The sequence below is a fragment of the Crocuta crocuta genome, unplaced genomic scaffold (genome assembly GCF_008692635.1).
Source record: "Crocuta crocuta isolate KB4526 unplaced genomic scaffold, BGI_CrCroc_1.0 scaffold147, whole genome shotgun sequence".
Classification (NCBI taxonomy): Eukaryota; Metazoa; Chordata; class Mammalia; order Carnivora; family Hyaenidae; genus Crocuta; species Crocuta crocuta.
In genome coordinates, this window is record NW_027532594.1 from 4,571,770 (window position 1) to 4,588,716 (window position 16,947).

General features: G+C 37.2%; 1 protein-coding gene across 2 annotated transcripts in view; it reads left to right on the forward strand.

Moving 5' to 3' along the window:
* The window catches only part of AFG1L (AFG1 like ATPase), a 190,560-nt gene that overhangs the window by 132,942 nt on the left and 40,671 nt on the right, over positions 1 to 16,947 (forward strand). For both annotated transcript variants that reach the window (XM_077780052.1, XM_077780053.1), the window contains exon 8: positions 3,907 to 3,989. In XM_077780052.1, the coding sequence (XP_077636178.1) occupies positions 3,907 to 3,989 (83 nt within the window). The remainder of the gene's footprint in view (positions 1 to 3,906; positions 3,990 to 16,947) is intronic.

Here is a 16,947-nt window from a genome sequence, read left to right on the forward strand (position 1 = left end):
TCACTTAGATAAGACTTAAAACCTTGATTTATATAGTTTTTCTCTTTTTCCAAATTTTCCATAATAAACAATATTACTTTTATAGTAAAGAGCATTTAAGGTGGGCAAATCTTTATTATTTCAGTCTTTGCTTACGAGGTTGATGTGTTGTGGTTTTAAAGGCTTTTCTCCACAATATTTATTGTTCTTTTGTGCCAACTTGGAAGGGAAAAGCCAGAGTAGAAGCTTTATAAAGTTATTTTGCGGGATGCCTATTTTTCTGATAGTATTATTTGCAGTTGCTAAAAATACACACAATAGATCTTGAGGAAAATGCAAACTGCTAGAATATGGCTTTTTGAGTAGTATGTTTTTCTTTGCAATGTCAAGGCCTTTCACTCATGCACATGCTCCCTTGGGTATGTTAACCTCCCTCCACTTCCTCCCCAAATTTCCTAATTGCATTTTTAGATTGTGTAATTGTATTTGTCCTTTGTATATGTAAATATACAAACTATTTTAAAATAAATTTCTTTTGGTAGCTGATTAATTTTATTCATTTCAAATGGATGGTGATAAGAGGTCACAGGTCTTATAAATACCCCTGGAAATTAGGAAATTAGATCTTACCCTTTTGACTAGATTCACTAACACGGAAACCACTTAGCCTTCACCCTCCTCCATCCTTCTGCAAAGTGTTTTGAAGAACTTAGCTTAAGTGAATAAAATCTGAAAATTTGAGGCTTATTTTTCTTTAAAAATATAAACGGAGTGTTAGTATTTTTCAGACAATTAAGAGCTAAAATCTAAGGGCTTTGGTTGTAGTTCTTTTGCCGCTGATTAGGTATTCCTCGGTGGTGATTAGGGAATGTACAAATGCAATCATTCGATAGGGCTTAATCACTCATATGAGAGAGAAGTTAGTTACCCAGAAAGAGAAATTGAAGCTTGTATAACTTCCATTAGTTTTATTTTTTTAATAGCAAAAAAATAAGGAAGAAAAAATTTTGGCTAAATGAGGAGTATTGGGTCATAGAAGATAAATTGTGGTTTAAAAGAAATAGAGAGCCTGGGTAAATATATTTACATGAACATATTGCTGTACTATTTATTATATTGTCTGCAGTACAGGTAGTTTCTGAAAAGCTGTCCCTTAACACAGGACAGATTTCCCTCAGAGAGACAGAGTATGAAGCGCTACCTGAACAAGTCTTTTCCTCTTTGTACTGGATGCTGAGCCCCCACAATTTCAGGATGAGCAAGGGGGAGGAAGTGTCTTTTTTCCCAAGCTTAGTACATTAGTCAAAGTTGAGAAGCCATCTGAGGCAAGAGGAGAGTGTGTGTATTTGGGCAATACCATATTCCTTTCTGGTGAGATGGGTTATGGGGCTTGAGTCCTGAGAGTAAGACTGGCGGGGGGTGGGGTGGGGTAGATTTGAGCAACTTGGAATGGTGAGTTAGGGATGTCTGTGTGGGGAGGCCAACTGGCCACACGGCTCTAGCGTTGTAGGGTGGCATGATGTTGTTAAGGTCATGGCTTTTTTTTTTGTCACGGGTAGGGTTCAAAAGCTCAGCTTTGGAGACTTCCCCAGAGGAATACCTTCTTCTTGGGGATATAAAATAATCTCTAATCAAATTCACAATTGCTAATATATAAATCAAAATACTCCAGCCTTCCAGCCCAGTTTCTGGGTTATTCCTAAGGTGACCAGGGCTGTCCTGGTGTTAGCACCAAAAGTCCTGCGTCCAGAAAACCCCCTCAGTCTTGGGGAAGCCCTCAGTCCCAGGGGGATGATTGATTACCCTATCTTACTTTCTTGAGCCACTTAGCAACTGCTTAGCATAGGAGGAGGAGAAATGTATTCTCATTGCCACTGTGTACAATCTCTTCCCTATAGTACGGATGATAAACGGCCCTCAGCTCTTGGATAGCAGTTCAACCCCGGATGCAATTTCAGAGAGGAAGAATGTTGCTACATTTCCATTGTGCCTGATATGACTGTTGTGATTATCTACTGCTGTGTAACTAATGACTGAAAAACCTAGAGGCTTAAGACAACATTGTTTCGTTATCTTTCCTGGTTTTCCATGGATTTGAGAAAGGCTCAGCTGGCAATTTTGGCTCCCTTAGTACCATAGTGGCAACAACCAGAACAGGCCGGTCAGACACCTCTGTCTGCCTGTTCTCTCAGGGCCTCTCCAGGTCGTGTCTCTGTATGGGCTGCTCTAAGCTCTCTCTGGCATCCTTGCCCCCAGGTAGTTGGATGCTTACCTAGCAGGTCAGGGTTCCAGAGCAAGTGTTCCAGCTAACAAGTAAGAAGCTGCCGTGAAGGTCACGCCAGATATTACTGCATAGCATCATCTTATCGTAGTCACAAGATTCAGGGGAGGGGGAGCATAGCCCCTGCTTCTGGATGGTTGGAATATCAGCATCCCAATATTTTGCAATGGAGAGATAGTTGCAGCCATCTTTGGAAAATACAGTTTGCCACGATTACCTTGCCCCCAAAAAGCAATTTTTCACTAATAAAAGTAATGAAGTTGTTAAAATACAATTTTTTTCCTCATGAATTTTCATAAAGCAGTTTTCATTTTGGATGAAAACAAGAAGTTCAGCCTGTAAATGTTTTGTGATTTGTTCTCAAAACCCTTCCTCATCATTGTTCTACTGGAATGAGTGTGTGTGTGTGTGTGTGTGTGTGTGTGTGTGTGTGTGTAATATATATGTTTGTCCCCTCTTTCCCCTAAAAAGAAAGCCAATTGACCAAGATAGGTGTAGCAAGAGTTCATAAGCTTCTACAATAGGAGTTTCAGGGTGTGTGTATATGTGTGTGTGTGTGTATAATATATAATATAAATTTGTTCCCTCTTTCCCCTAAAAAGAAAGCCAATTGATCAAGATAGGTGTAGCAAAAGTTCATAAGCTTCTACAGTAGGAATTTCAGGTTGTGTGTGTGTGTGTGTGTGTGTGTGTGTGTGTGTGTGAGTGTGTGGTGAGTTTCCATGCACATTTGCAGCCTGGGGTAATAGAAACGAAAGAGTAATTAGGAGAATAGAAGGACAGGACTCAAGATGAAGGAAGGTGTCTACTGGAAAGAACTCTAATGACATTCGTTGATGACTGGAAAGGGTACTAATAAGGAACAAGGTGGTGGCGGTCATTTGGAAGTAAAGGTCAGGTATACATATAGCATCACTTTAGTATGATCATTTGCTTTAAATTGTGGATACTAATGTCTTGGGTCAACTCTCTCCCATTGCAGTGCTGAAGACCCATGAGTTATGCTTTTCTATCGCCTCTAGCTCCTTATTTCCTGGTAACAGAAATTGGAATTTAAAAAATTTTTAAAGGAGGGGGTGTTCCTGGGTGGCTCAGTCAGTTGAGTGTCTGACTTCAGCTCAGGTTGTGATCTCATGGTCCATGAGTTTGAGCCCTGCCTTGGGCTCTGTGCTGACAGCTCAGAGCCTGAGCCTGCTTCAGATTCTGTATCTCCCTCTCTCTCTGCCCTTCCCCTACAAGCTCTTGCACACGTGCACACTCTCTTTCAAAAATAAACTAAAAAAAATTTTTTAATTAAACTAAAAATTTTTTAAATTAAAAAATAAAATTAAACAAATTTTTTAATTAAAAAATACATTTCTTCATGAATGCAGTTATGTGGGGAGTTTGCTGATAGCACTGTTTTAGCAAAGTTTCAGAAAGGCATGCTGCAAATCTTAACTTTCTTGAACTGATTTTTTTGGGGGCTTGATATATATTTAATATTCAACTTTTATGAATCTTCCATGACTTCTGTTGTTTTGTGCTAAACTCATTGTTTTATTGAGGAAAATTTTCAAAACTTAAAAATAAGAAAAGGATAGCAGAGAGATCATAATTGTAAAGCACTTCTTGTTTAAGAAGATATTTATGTGTTTGGATTGTAGGCATACTGTAATACGGTCCAGCTAGATTCTGGAATAGATTACCGGAAAAGGGAACTTCCTGCTGCAGGAAAACTCTACTATCTGTAAGTTTCTTAAGTTCAATTTTTTAAGTTTATTATCTAATAATTAATCAGGAAGATATGAGAAAAACAAGCAGGGTAATTATTAGAGCTTGAAAGGCTAGTTCTGAAGCCCGTGATTTTTAAAATAGAAAATGTTATAATGTTAACTTCTTTAAACTGTGTTTTTTGCCATCCACATTTGCATGATTTATAATGTGTGATTGGATGAAACCCTAATTAGTTTTTTGGGGAGGAGTGATGACAGATGGCTGGGAAGTAATGAGAATCCTCTTATGAGACTCTAGTATTAAGAGAACATCTTTATTGTGTGAAAGTAATTAATTATTTGTGGATATCTCCTGACAAATGTGCCATTTCTTTTCCCCAAAAGTTGTTGTTTTATTTTGTTGGACAATCTGTTTGTATTTGTCATTGTTGATTGACTTCCATACACAACTACGTAAAATATAGATACACAAGTAAAATTGGGATATATTTTATCTTTTGAAAACGAAGACTCTCCTGAGTAGGGATAATTTATAATAATAGATGTATTCAGCATGTACTATTAATGCTGGAAAGCAAATACTTGGTTTTATTTTTTTTTTAATTTTTTTAATTTTTTAATTTTTTTTTTTTTTTATTTCTAGGAGAGAGAGAGACAGCGTGAGCAGGGGAGGGTCAGAGAGAGAGGGAGTCACAGACTGAAACAGGCTCCAGGCTCTGAGTTGGCAGTCAGCACAGAGCCCGACGCAGGGCTCGAACCCACAAACCGCGAGATCATGACCTAAGCGAAAGTCGGACGCTTAACCGACTAAGCCACCCAGGTGCCCCCAAATACTTGGTTTTAAAATGTCATTTGTGAGAACCTGAAAAGGGACAAGTGCTTTTACAGATGTAAACTGTTGTTTACTGCAGACCACCAGTGTTTGGCACACAGTGGGTTTTCAGAAAACAGATCCGACTGGGGGCTAATTGCGATTTAACTCAAAGGCATGTTTCTGCTCATTTTAATTTTGATGACAACGTGTATATGAGAGGTTCAGAAAAGTTCTTGTCTCTGCCACCTTGTAAGCAGAAGTACTTTACAGTTTTTGAAGTAGAAATTAGCTGGAAAAATCACATAATTAAAATTGCAGTGTACCAAGGGGAACTATTTCAGTTTATTATTCAGATTCTGATGATTATTATAGGAGGTTCTTCATGTGCCCTTAAGTACTTTGTCTTTAAAGTACTTTATAATTTTAAAAAATTCTTATTTTTTAGCACTTTTTTTTTTGCTTTAACTTGGCCTTTTCCCCCCCTCTGTTTCTTTTGTGTTTGTGTTTTCTGGTTTTTTAATTTTTCTGGTATTTGCAATCTTTCCCCACTTCTTTGCTACCTATTTCATGATATTCCAGTTTGCATGATATGTAGAAATTAACATCTTATTATTCTCTGCATTATTTTTCAAAGGAGGTAATCCTTGTTCCCCGTTTTCCCACAAAATGTATCCTTGGGTGGAAGATTTAAAACATTTTCCTAGTGGGATGTTCCTTAAATAAGGGTCTAAATAATGAAATTTGTTTATGTTAGAGAGGTCTCAGTGGAATTTGCAGGAGGTGGAAAGCTGCTTTTGTTTGGAGCATAGCCATTTTCTGTATGACCTTCTCTCTGAGGCTGCCTCTTCCTTTTCCTGATAAAATACAATTATAACACAATGAGATTCAGGTTTATACTTAAAACATGCATTGGAGGAAAACAATATCTAACGGCATCCCAGAGTCCAGGAATGAAACTCTGGATCAACTTTCTTAAAAATATATAAATTCATTTAATCCTCAAGGATAGTAGATTTTGTTCATGCATTTAATATCAAAAGGGCTTTACCATAATCTGATAACCATAAATAGAGAGCCTAGAGGCACACCTCACTCAGAGGGTAAGGCAGATATATGTTCCTGCAGAGAATCAGGAATTAAAATCATCTCAGAAGTGGGAGAATAATATTAGATACCATGATGGGGTGCTAGGGATATAGTTTATATTGGTTCCCATGAGCACTTATGTAGAACTTCTTTCATGACAGAATAAAAGAAAATTTCCTAGGGTCATGTTAACATTTCTGATTTAATTAGGTTTATTTTGGTCTTGTTCTTTTCTTGTTGTTGTTAATTTTTAAAAATGTTTGCTTATTTGTGAGAGACAGACAGAGCACAAGTGGGCGAAGGACAGAGAGAGAGGGAGACTCAGAATCTGAAGCAGGCCCCGGGCTCTGAGCTGTCAGCACAGAGCCTGACGAGGGGGCTTGAACCCACAAGCCATGAGATCATGACCTGAGCCAAAGTTGCACGCTCAACCACCTGAGCCACCCAGGTGCCCCACTTTTGATCTTGTTCTTATAGGAAACTTATTAATTTCCCACATAACAGGTTTTTAATGTACCATGCTATATATTGCCCTATTATAACATGTGTTTCTCTTTATTACCCTCTGCCTAAACATCTGGCACTCATTCCTGTATATGCAAGTTCGACTCCTCCTCTGTCAATCTCATTGGCCTCTCAACTGCCTAAAAAGGAAAACAGAATTCTAGCTTCCCTCCAGAGAAACACCAAGCACTATCTCAGAATTTCATACAAGCAAAATCCTCTATATAATCTTTAGTTGAATAGAAATATTCATTAATTCAGTATTTTATTAGTCTAACTTTCAAAAAGCTAATTCAGAATGTCCCCAAACACAATCCAAATAATAAGAAGAATTACCAGAGATTTTAAAAACTACCCCAAAAGTTGACATGGAACACTTTTAAATATATATGTTTTTAAGTTTATTTTTTATTTATTTTGATAGAGATATAGGAACAAGCAGGGGAGGGGCAGAGAGAGAAAGAGACAGACAGAATACCAAGCAGGCCCTGCTCTGTCAGCACAGATCCTGACGTGGGGCTCAAAGTCACGAACTGTGAGATCATGACCTGAGCTGAAACCAAGAGTGGGATGCTTAATGGACTGAGCCCCCCAGGCACCCCTGATGTGGAACACTTTTTATGGTTCATAATATTGTATGGGTTACACAAGAACTAATTTCTATAAGACATTATATGTTTGCATGTAATCTATTTCAGTTGTAGTTTTACATCACATTAAATGTAGAAATCTTACAGTACCTTTATAAATAAGTCCCAGGTATTTTGGGCCCATCCAAAGAAGTTTTTAATCTTCTGTAAAACAAACTCAGAAGCTTTAAATTTAGCAAGTTACAAATGATAGAAAGCTTGAGCCAAGATACATGAACTTGTGCAGAAATTAAAACACCTGTGGTTGTCCAAGTTTTCATTGTGTGAGAACTGCATACTCACCTCAGAGATGAGCACAAAGTCATTCTCTTCCTGATTGCTTGGTGGATTGGGCTCAATAGGAATCCGGTGTGTGGAATATGGTTTGCCAAAATCCAAACAAGGTGACTAAGCATTGGGCTTCTTGTTTATATTTGGGTGGTGGCTTAGGCCAGTAATTTTTTTGAACTGCCTGGTATTTATCACCATGCCTTCCAGAGAATTTTAGTGCTTCAGATTAGCTCTCTGCTTGGGGTATGGTGACAGTGAGGTTATCATTTTATATATGCACCGAGCATCTCTTTTCAGACAGGAAATACCACTGCTGAGAGGTACTTGGGAATCTGCCCCAGGCTATTTTGCTCTCACTTCTGTGCTGGGTTATGGTCTTTCACAGCTAGAGGTCAGATCTTGTCAGATTCCCTCATTCTTTCTCTCTTTTGCTTTTTCATTCAGGAACTCTGTAGTATAGATTCTTTTTTCTAAGTCTGTTGAAGAAACTAAGGGTTCCTATTCAAACACCATATCTTCATCACACTCACATACAAACACCCCACCCCCAGCACAGAGGCCATGGCCTCAATGGAAGACTTTACACTGAACCAAAAGGGGTGGGGAGAAAGTATTGGGTCTGGGACTTGGATTTTGCCCTACTTAAGGGCAAATATGTTTGCCTATTATTGTTTCATGGATGCTGACAGAAGATACTAGAGACTGGGTCAGAGACAAAGGATGTTATTACCCGTGACATAGAGAGCATGTTGTGTGTTGTGTCAGTGCCCTCCTTGCCCTGTAGTCCCACTGTGGGGAGCATGGGGAATTTTGCCAAGGGCCCATCTGAATACCTGCATAGGCGGTGAACCATATTATAGTAGAGGAACTCTGAGCTTGGAGAACCTACCATTTTATAGCCAGAAGTAAGCAAGTCTGTTCTTTGTCTCAAGAGAGACATTGCCTCATTTCTTGAGGTTTCTCATGTGAAACACAAGCTTGAGAAATGGTTAGGGCCTCGCATTCTTGGCATGCTTAGCAAGATGTGCAGGTGAGTGAGAGACCCATGGGGACTGTTTCTCCCAACAGAGGACATTAACCAGACTTCTAACCTTAAAGAAACTAGCCTTTCTCCCTTTTTTTCTTTTGGCTCCTATCTACCAAGTCATCCACCACTTCTACAAAATTATATCTAAATGCATTATTCACTTATTTAATATTTCAATTAAATTGTCTCAAAACCATTTCACTTTCATGTTTGTGGGAGCTATAGATCATACTGAAATGATGAAAAATGTTACAACTTTTAGGCAAAGCCCAAATATTCACGTATTTTTACCTGGCTTGATAATAGTACATGTATTCATCGTTCTCTTGAACCTGTTTCAAAAAGAAGTTTCTTCTTTTACCAAGAGAAGTTTTATGTCTCAAGTACCTTAATCTCCCACTTGGGAAAATATCTATCCCAAATGGGAAATAATTTTTGAGAATATATCTTTGAACATCAAAAAAAATGATTTTGCTGCCAAAGACCATATGGCTATAAGGTTACAGCTCTGTTTGAGGACAAAGGTCTGTGAAAACAAAGACTGGTAGTCATACATGTTAAAACATACTTCCCTACAATTAAAAACTTCATGTTTCTTGCCTGTGATAGTCCCTGCACACATTCTTACCTCAACTGAAAGAACCAGATCAATGAAAACTGAAAGCATTTCTTAGCTCCGTTGTCACATCTTCTCATGCCTAAAATTTTGGCAGAGAGCTCTCGTCTGTCTGTGAAGTGTCCACCTTCTATTCACAATCTCTGGGATATCCTGGGACCTTCTCATTCCCCCATTATTACCATTCCAGGTGTCTCTGCCTTAGGCATTGGAATTTACAGTGTTAGTCTTGGTTTTTCTTACCAGGTTAGATTACCAACCCAGTCAGTCATTTCCTGTTTCAGTTCCCACTGAAGACCCTCAAAAACATCTGCCAATAGAAGCAACATAAAAGCTGTTAAGACTAGTTCCTTTCCTTTTAGACCGTAATTTGTTTCCGTTCCATGTACCTGACTGCCCAGAGTCCCAGTAGCAGGCTGTGTGCATCCCCCATTGAAACAATTTTTCTCTCATCATCTGTAACAAAATTTTTATAGTCGAATGCCAGATATGGGCCCACTGTATTCTTTTCCCTTTAGTTCCCTAAATACCCTTCATATGTCTTTTAGTCTTCTACATTCATATTATTCCTACTTTGGACACTAGTTTTCATGGTGTCACAATGGAGTATTGACATTATTGAAGGGAAAACATCACATAGTTAAAGAGTATAAAATCTGTTTAGCAGCAAAGGCTATAGAAATATATCCATATGGTGACAGTTGCACAAAATCAGAGGATGATATAGCATATTCTCATTTGAAATTGTAAGTTTTTCTCATGTTTGAGGGTCCATTAGCTGACAAGAACAAGGATCTCATCAGGTCACCTTTATCATTCTTGGGTTGGTAGGTGGGTGGGGGAGTAGGGAGGCTTACCACCCTTCTGGTGAATCCTGACTGTTGTGGAGACTCGGGCTATTGTACAAGGTTGCTCACCAGGTACAGTGACCAAGCGTAAACTCTAGGATATGCCTGAATGTTCACTGCCAGTCAGTGTGAATCAAAGCTCAGTTTCTAATCCTTCATCAAGACCAGACACTAGGCCTTCCTGAAATCTGTTCTTAAAAAGTAAGGGGCAGAATTTCTCTCTCTGGCAGTGAGAGAAACTACTTTCATGGAGTTATGATTGTCGATCTGGCCAATCCTTAAGCCTGGGGAAGGGAAGAAGATGGTTGGGGACATTTTTGATATTTAAAGATTAAACTTTATTCCTTCATAGCATCATAACACAGAACATAGAGGTTATACACTAAGGAGATCATCATATTCATACTAAATATTTACAGATAGAAGAATACAGTGTGTGGGATTTGCTTCAGAATAATCCAGGGTAGGGAATTGTGGAAGAGAGGTTGTTTAGATGAAACCAACTTTGGCTGCGAATTGAGTGGGTGGTTATTTACATTGAGTTTATTATACTGTCCTCTCTACATGTCTATATGTGTGAAATTTTCCATTGTAAAGTTTTTTTTTTAAAGATACAGAATCTTCTCTATTTTTTTCTGATCATACTAGCAGGAATTTTAGTAATTCTTTTGATTCTAAAGAAACAGCTTTTGTTATATTAATTTTCTCCATTGCTTTCTGTTTCCTATGTCATTGATTTTAGCATTTCTCTTTATTATTATTAATTTTCTTCTGCTCAGTTTGGATTTAATTTGCTTTTCTTTTTCTAGTTTTTAAAGATAGAAATTCAAGTCCTTGATTTTAAACTTTTGCTCCTTTGTTTTTGTTGTTGTTGTTTGTTTCAGTTTTTTATTATTTTGAGAGTGAGAGAGAGTGTGCACATGTGCATGAACAGGAGAGGGACAGAGAGAGAGGGAGAGGGAATCCCAAGCAGGCTCCACACTGTCAGCGCAGAGCCTGATGGGGAGGCTTCATCTTATGAACCATGAGATCATGACCTGAACCAAAATCAAGAGTCAACTGTTTAACTGACTGAGCCACATAGGCACCCCCTGCTCTTTTTATATAAGCATTTTAATGCTATAAATTTTCTTCTGAGTACTATATTAATTGCATCTCATACATTTCAATATGTTCTGTTTTCCCTTGCGATTTATTCTTTGACCCATGGGTTATTTAAAAGTGTGTTGTTTAGCTTTCAGACATTTGATGATTTTTCTATACATATATTGATCACCTTTTCTTTTCTTTTTTTTCCTCCGTTCCCCTTCTTTTTATTTTTTTTAAAGTTTTTATTTAAATTCCATTTAACATACAGTTTAATATTAGTTTCAGGTGTACACTATAGTGATTCAGCACTTCCATACAACATCCATTGCTCCATTCTAACTAATTCTTTTTTGTTTTGTTTTGTTTATTTCTTTTTATCTTATGTTTTTTAATTTATTAGTTTTAAAAAGCAGTAAGAGCAATTAAAGTAGCTACTGTAATATATACTAAATATAACATCCACAAAGATAACATTAGGATTGTTTTTTTTTTAATTCACTTGAATTAATATTAAAATACATATTAGTTAATATGTATGTAACTATTATTTCAGGAATAGAATTTAGTGATTCATTACTTCCATTTAACACTCAGTGCTCATCCCAACAAGTAAGTGCCCTCTTGAATGCCCCTTGCCTATTTAGCCCATCCCCTCACAAAACATCCCACCAGCAACCCTTGGTTTGTTCTCTGTATTTAAGATCTCTTATGGTTTGCCTCTCTCTTTTTTTATCTTATTTTTGCTTCCCTTCCCCCATGGTCATCTGTTTTGTTTCTTAAATTCCATATATCAGTGAAATCATATGATATTTGTCTTTCTCCGACTGATTTCTTTTGCTTAGCATAATGCACTCTAGGTTCCATCCACATTGTTGCAAATGGCAAGATTTAATTCTTTTTGATTGCTGAGTAATATTCCGTGTGTGTGTGTCTGTGTGTCTCTGTGTACATACATACATACCACATTTTCTTTATCTATTCATCAGTCGATGGACATTTGGGATCTTTTCATACTTTGGCTATTGCTGATAGCCGGTGGCATAAACATTGGGGTACATGTGTCCCTTCAAATCAACACTCCTGTATCCTTTGGATAAACACCTAGTAGTGCAATTGTTGGATTGTAGGGTAGTACTATTTTTACCTTTTTGAGGAACTTTTCCTGTTTTCCAGAATGGCTGTACCAGTTTGCATTCCCACCAGCAGTTGATTGCCTTTTCTACAAATCTTGCTCTGAAGTCTGTGCTTAGTTAGTATCAGTGTAGCCACTTCAGCTTTTTTAAAATTAGCATTTACGTGATCTATCTTTTCCCATCCTTTTACTTCCAACCTGTCTGTCTCATTATACTTAAAATGGTTTCTTGTAAGCAACACATAGTAGGGAATTTATTTTTTATGTAATCTGACATTCTCTCTCTTTTTTAAAAGTGTTTATTTTTGAGAAAGAGAGAGCACAAGTGGTGGAGGGACAGAGAGAGAATCCCAAGCAGGCTATGCACTGTCAGTGCAGAGACCAAGGTGGGGTTCGATCTCACTAACCTGTGAGATCATGACCTGAGCCAAAACCAAGAGTCAGATACTTAACTGACTGAGCCACCCAGGTGCCCTGACATTCTCTTCCTTTAATGAGGGTGTTTAAACCATTTACATTTAATGTGATCATTGGTATGGTTGAGTTTAAATATGCCATTTGTGTTTTCTGTTCTTCCCATTTATCTTTTTTTCTGACTTGTTTTTATTTTTGAAATAAAATAAAATGTTTCCATTTTATCTCTTATACACAGAATCTGTCTATACCTTCTTGTTTTGTTTTTGTTTTTGTGGTTGCTTCAGAGTTTAGAGTAAGTCAGACACTTAGATGACTGAGCCACCCAGACGTCCCTGAAAGTATTTTCTAACTTCCTTTTGATTTCTTTCTTTCTTTTCCCCATTAGTTTCATTTAAGAGTGTGAAGTTTAATTTTTATATATTTGTGAATTTCCAAAATAGCTGTCTCTTATTTCTAATCTACTCCATTGTGATTGAAAAACACACTTTACATAATATAATCTCTTTTTTATAATTAAAAAAATTTTAATGTTTATTTATTTTTGACAGAAAGAGACAGAGTGTGAACAGGGGAGGGGCAGAGAGAGAGAGGGAGACACAGAATCTGTAGCAGGCTCCAGGCTCTGAGCTGTCAGCACAGAGCCTGATGTGGTGCTCAAACTCACAAATTGCGAGATCATGACCTGATCTGAAGGCAGACACTTAACCAACTGGGCCACTTAGTCACCCCTAATTTAATCCTTTTTAATTATTAAAGCTTGCTTTATGGCCTCGGATATGATCTTTCCTTGAGAATGTGCCATATACACTTGAGAATAATGTGTATTCTGCTATAATTGAGTGGACTGTTTATATAGATGTATGTAAGTAATTAGTGTGTATTGTATTCTAAGTTTTTTTTTCTTTTTTTTTTATGTTTATTTTTGAGGGAGAGAGAGAGACAGAGTGTGAACAGGGGAGGGGCAAAGAGAGAGAGAGACACTGAATCCAAAGCAGGCTCCAAGGTTTCAGATGTCACCACAGAGCCTGATGCAGGGCTAGAACTCATGAACTGCGAGATCATGACCTGGGCCAAAGTCAGATGCTTAACTGACTGAGCCACCCAGGCACCTCAGTTGTATTCTAAGTTTTATATTTCCTGTTGATCTTCTCCTTAATTGTTGTATCCTTATTGAAAGTTGGGAGCACCAGCCTGGCTCAGTCCATAGACCATGTGACTCTTGATCTTGGGGTTGTAAGTTCAAGCCCCATATTAGGTGTAGAGATTACTTAAAAACAGTTTCTTTTTAAAAAGTTTGGGGGAAAAGCTGGATATTCAGGTCTCCATTATGTATTTCTCCCTTCACTTATGTCAGTTTTTGCATTGCGTATTTTGGGGCACAGTTGTTAGGTGCATGTGTTTGTAATTGTTATATTTATCCTTATGAATTGAACTTTATGAAATGTCCCTTTTAATCTCAAATCACATTTTTTGTTTTAAAGTGTGTGTTGTCTGATGTTACTAGTGTTTGCTCTTTGTGTTGATAGGTCTTTTTTTCTTGTCTTCTTACTTTCTACCTAGTTATATATTGAAACCTAAAGCGTACCTCCTATAGACAATATATTGTTGCATCTTACTTATTCAGGCAAACAGTCTCTGCCTTTCAACTGAATTGTTTGATCCATTCACAAATTATATTATTGTTGATGTAGTTGGATTTACACCTGCTCTTTTACTTTATGTTTCATGCCTTTTTTGTTTGTTGTTTCTTCCTTTTGCTGTTTTTATATTAAGTGAATAGTTTCAGTTTAAAATTTTAATCTTTTTTTTACTATTTTTTAAAATTTCTTTTAGTGAAGAACTGTTTATCTCTGAGAAGTATAAAGTTTCATCAAACTGAAATGTCTCAAATTCAAAATGATGCATTGTATGTTGGTATATGTTTTGAGGATTAAAGTCCAGTAATGTTAATAAATCTGTATTCTAAGGCCACCTGTAGAGAAAAGGGCTCTATGAGTTGGTTTTCAAAAGTAGATATATCTTTCTTATAAGAACTCCTGTTTTTATTTCATGAATAAGTAAGGCTCTGTGACATTACAAACTTATAATTGTTCATTAGTAAATAACAACAACTTTCTACTTTATATCCTGTGGGACATAGTCAGATAGGCTGATTATTATGTCTGTTAAAAATCACAAAATTGTCCTATATGACATAATTTAGATGCACATTTAAATATTTATTAATTGATCGTTTATTAACTTAGGGAGTACGAATTAACAATTTCAAAAATTTGGAACGGTTTGAAATACCACCTAAAGTGGTATAGCAGCAGCAGAAGAAAAAGAAGCATCTTGTATAGACTTCAGTATCAGACTCCATTAGTCAGCTCAGCATAACTTTTATCTTCTGTTCTCTCATTGAATGGTAATTTGACAGTAACATATCACAGTGTTTATTTTCCAGCAGTCCAGACAGGACCAGAATAGAGCTGACCCACCATTTCCAGCTAAACACATTGACAAAGTATTCAACTGTATGGCTATACTCATCTAGTAAAGTATAAATATGGTATATATGTAATATATACATGAATAAATAGTATATATGCTTATACATGTAAAAATGCAGAATAAAATTCTTAGATTTCCATAGAATTCTTATATTCTTTTTATTTCATCTTCAAATAGATCACATTTATAAATAAAGGTCAATCTTCAACATTAGAAAGGCTGATCTGACAAAAGTCCTTGGTCTTTAGCTCCTTGCTGTGTACGTTTTATAAGTGTTAAAACTCCCTTGTCCCCTCTTTCCCAGATGGATAGGACCAGTTTCTTCTTCTGAAGAAGAGTCAGAGCTTCTTACTCTCTAGCTTCTTCTTTGTTTTTATTTATTTATTTTTGTAATCTTCAGTCATTCTAGCTCTTCTTAAATTTTATGAAAAGGAAATATTACTGTCTCTACCAAGTTGCAGCTCTGCATGTTATACCACTGACTTATTTGTGGGGAAATGCAATATTTAGATTTGGTAGAAATTTTATATGGAGTTTGGGGCTGAGAAGAGGGAGTGAAGGTCTGGAATTTGAGAGCAAAAGGTGCTACGTCCCACCTTCTGCATTATACACAGGTCAAGATTAATGGAACCAGGTAAGTTACTCTCCAGGTGATTGAGAACGGTGGGAAATTTAGAGATTGAAATGGATCTCTGAACAGTCAATTCAGCCTTTGAGTGATTGAGAAGATAAATACGAGGACAAAATCCATTCTAACAACTGATTCCGTTATGTAAAACAAACCTACAGGATTTGAAATGCAACCAAGTCTGTTTTATATTAAGGCAAATATAAACCAACCTAATCTTAGACCTGCCTCCAGCCCCAGATTATGTTTGGTAAGAGCACAAAGAGCTGTACAGCATGAATGCACAAGGAATCAGTAGAGTGAGAAGGCTCACTGCCAGGGAAGTTTGGCACAAGAACTCTAAGAGGAAGGGGAAATTTCTCCCTCGTTGAATCAACTTTGGCTCTCTGGAATAGAGAACATGGAGAGAGAGGGACCAAGGAAAGCCAACCCTATTCTACTTGTTGATACCCTAACAAGCTGTTGATTTTAAAAAGGGGATAAAGGGGCAAAGTGTGGGTAGCATTCTGTTCCTCTGAGTCAATCCTAATGAAGTGGGAGGTTCTTGAAGAAATTAATTTCCATTTAAATTCATGTGTGACCCTCTTCTAGAAACCTCCACTTCTTTTTGGAATTTTAGTTGAGAATTTCAAATGATCCCACAATAATAAGGTCTTTTTTGACATGTTCTGTTTCTTCATCTAAGTTTTATGTTGAATGCCTGATTTCAGCTAAAGGAATTTTCTTAAAATTAGAATGACTGATTCCTTTCTGTTTACTAATTTAATATGGAAAAATAAACCATGGTTCTCATACTTCCAAAGCAATCAAGCTTTTAATCCAGGGTACTGTACTCACAGGTTTCCTGTAGGAGTTGATGCCAAATTTCCTGGCAACGAAACAGTGGCCGATTCCAGGGCTCTTCTGACTTAAAGACACAGCGGTACTACTTAGCAGAAAATAGAAACCTGCCCCTCCACTGCAGTTTCCGAGTTTAACAAAAAGTGACAGAAGCAATGAAATTGGTGGATTTTACCAGGGCATTATAGAACAAAGGAAGAATAGTCTGGGTTCTGCTTGGGCCCTGTGTACACTCCACCACCCAAAAAAATCATCTGAAAGGAATGACTTTGCTTTTTCTTCAGAAATGACTGTAATTCTCTGACTTTTGATTATCTGTAGGCAGATTTTCTGTTTCACATCTTATCTGCCCCAAACGCTGGCATACAGTGGCATACAGTAGCATCCTACTGGTGGGACAATTACCCAGAATTGAAGGAAGTCACTTAAATTCTTTATCCTTCCTTAGTTGTAGGAGCTTATGTGTCTGTTTCCCCTAGGAGAAAGGGGATACAATTCATAGCATCTGAGCTTAATTCCTTCCTGCATTTTCTCCTGATCATTTTGATCCCTCCCATG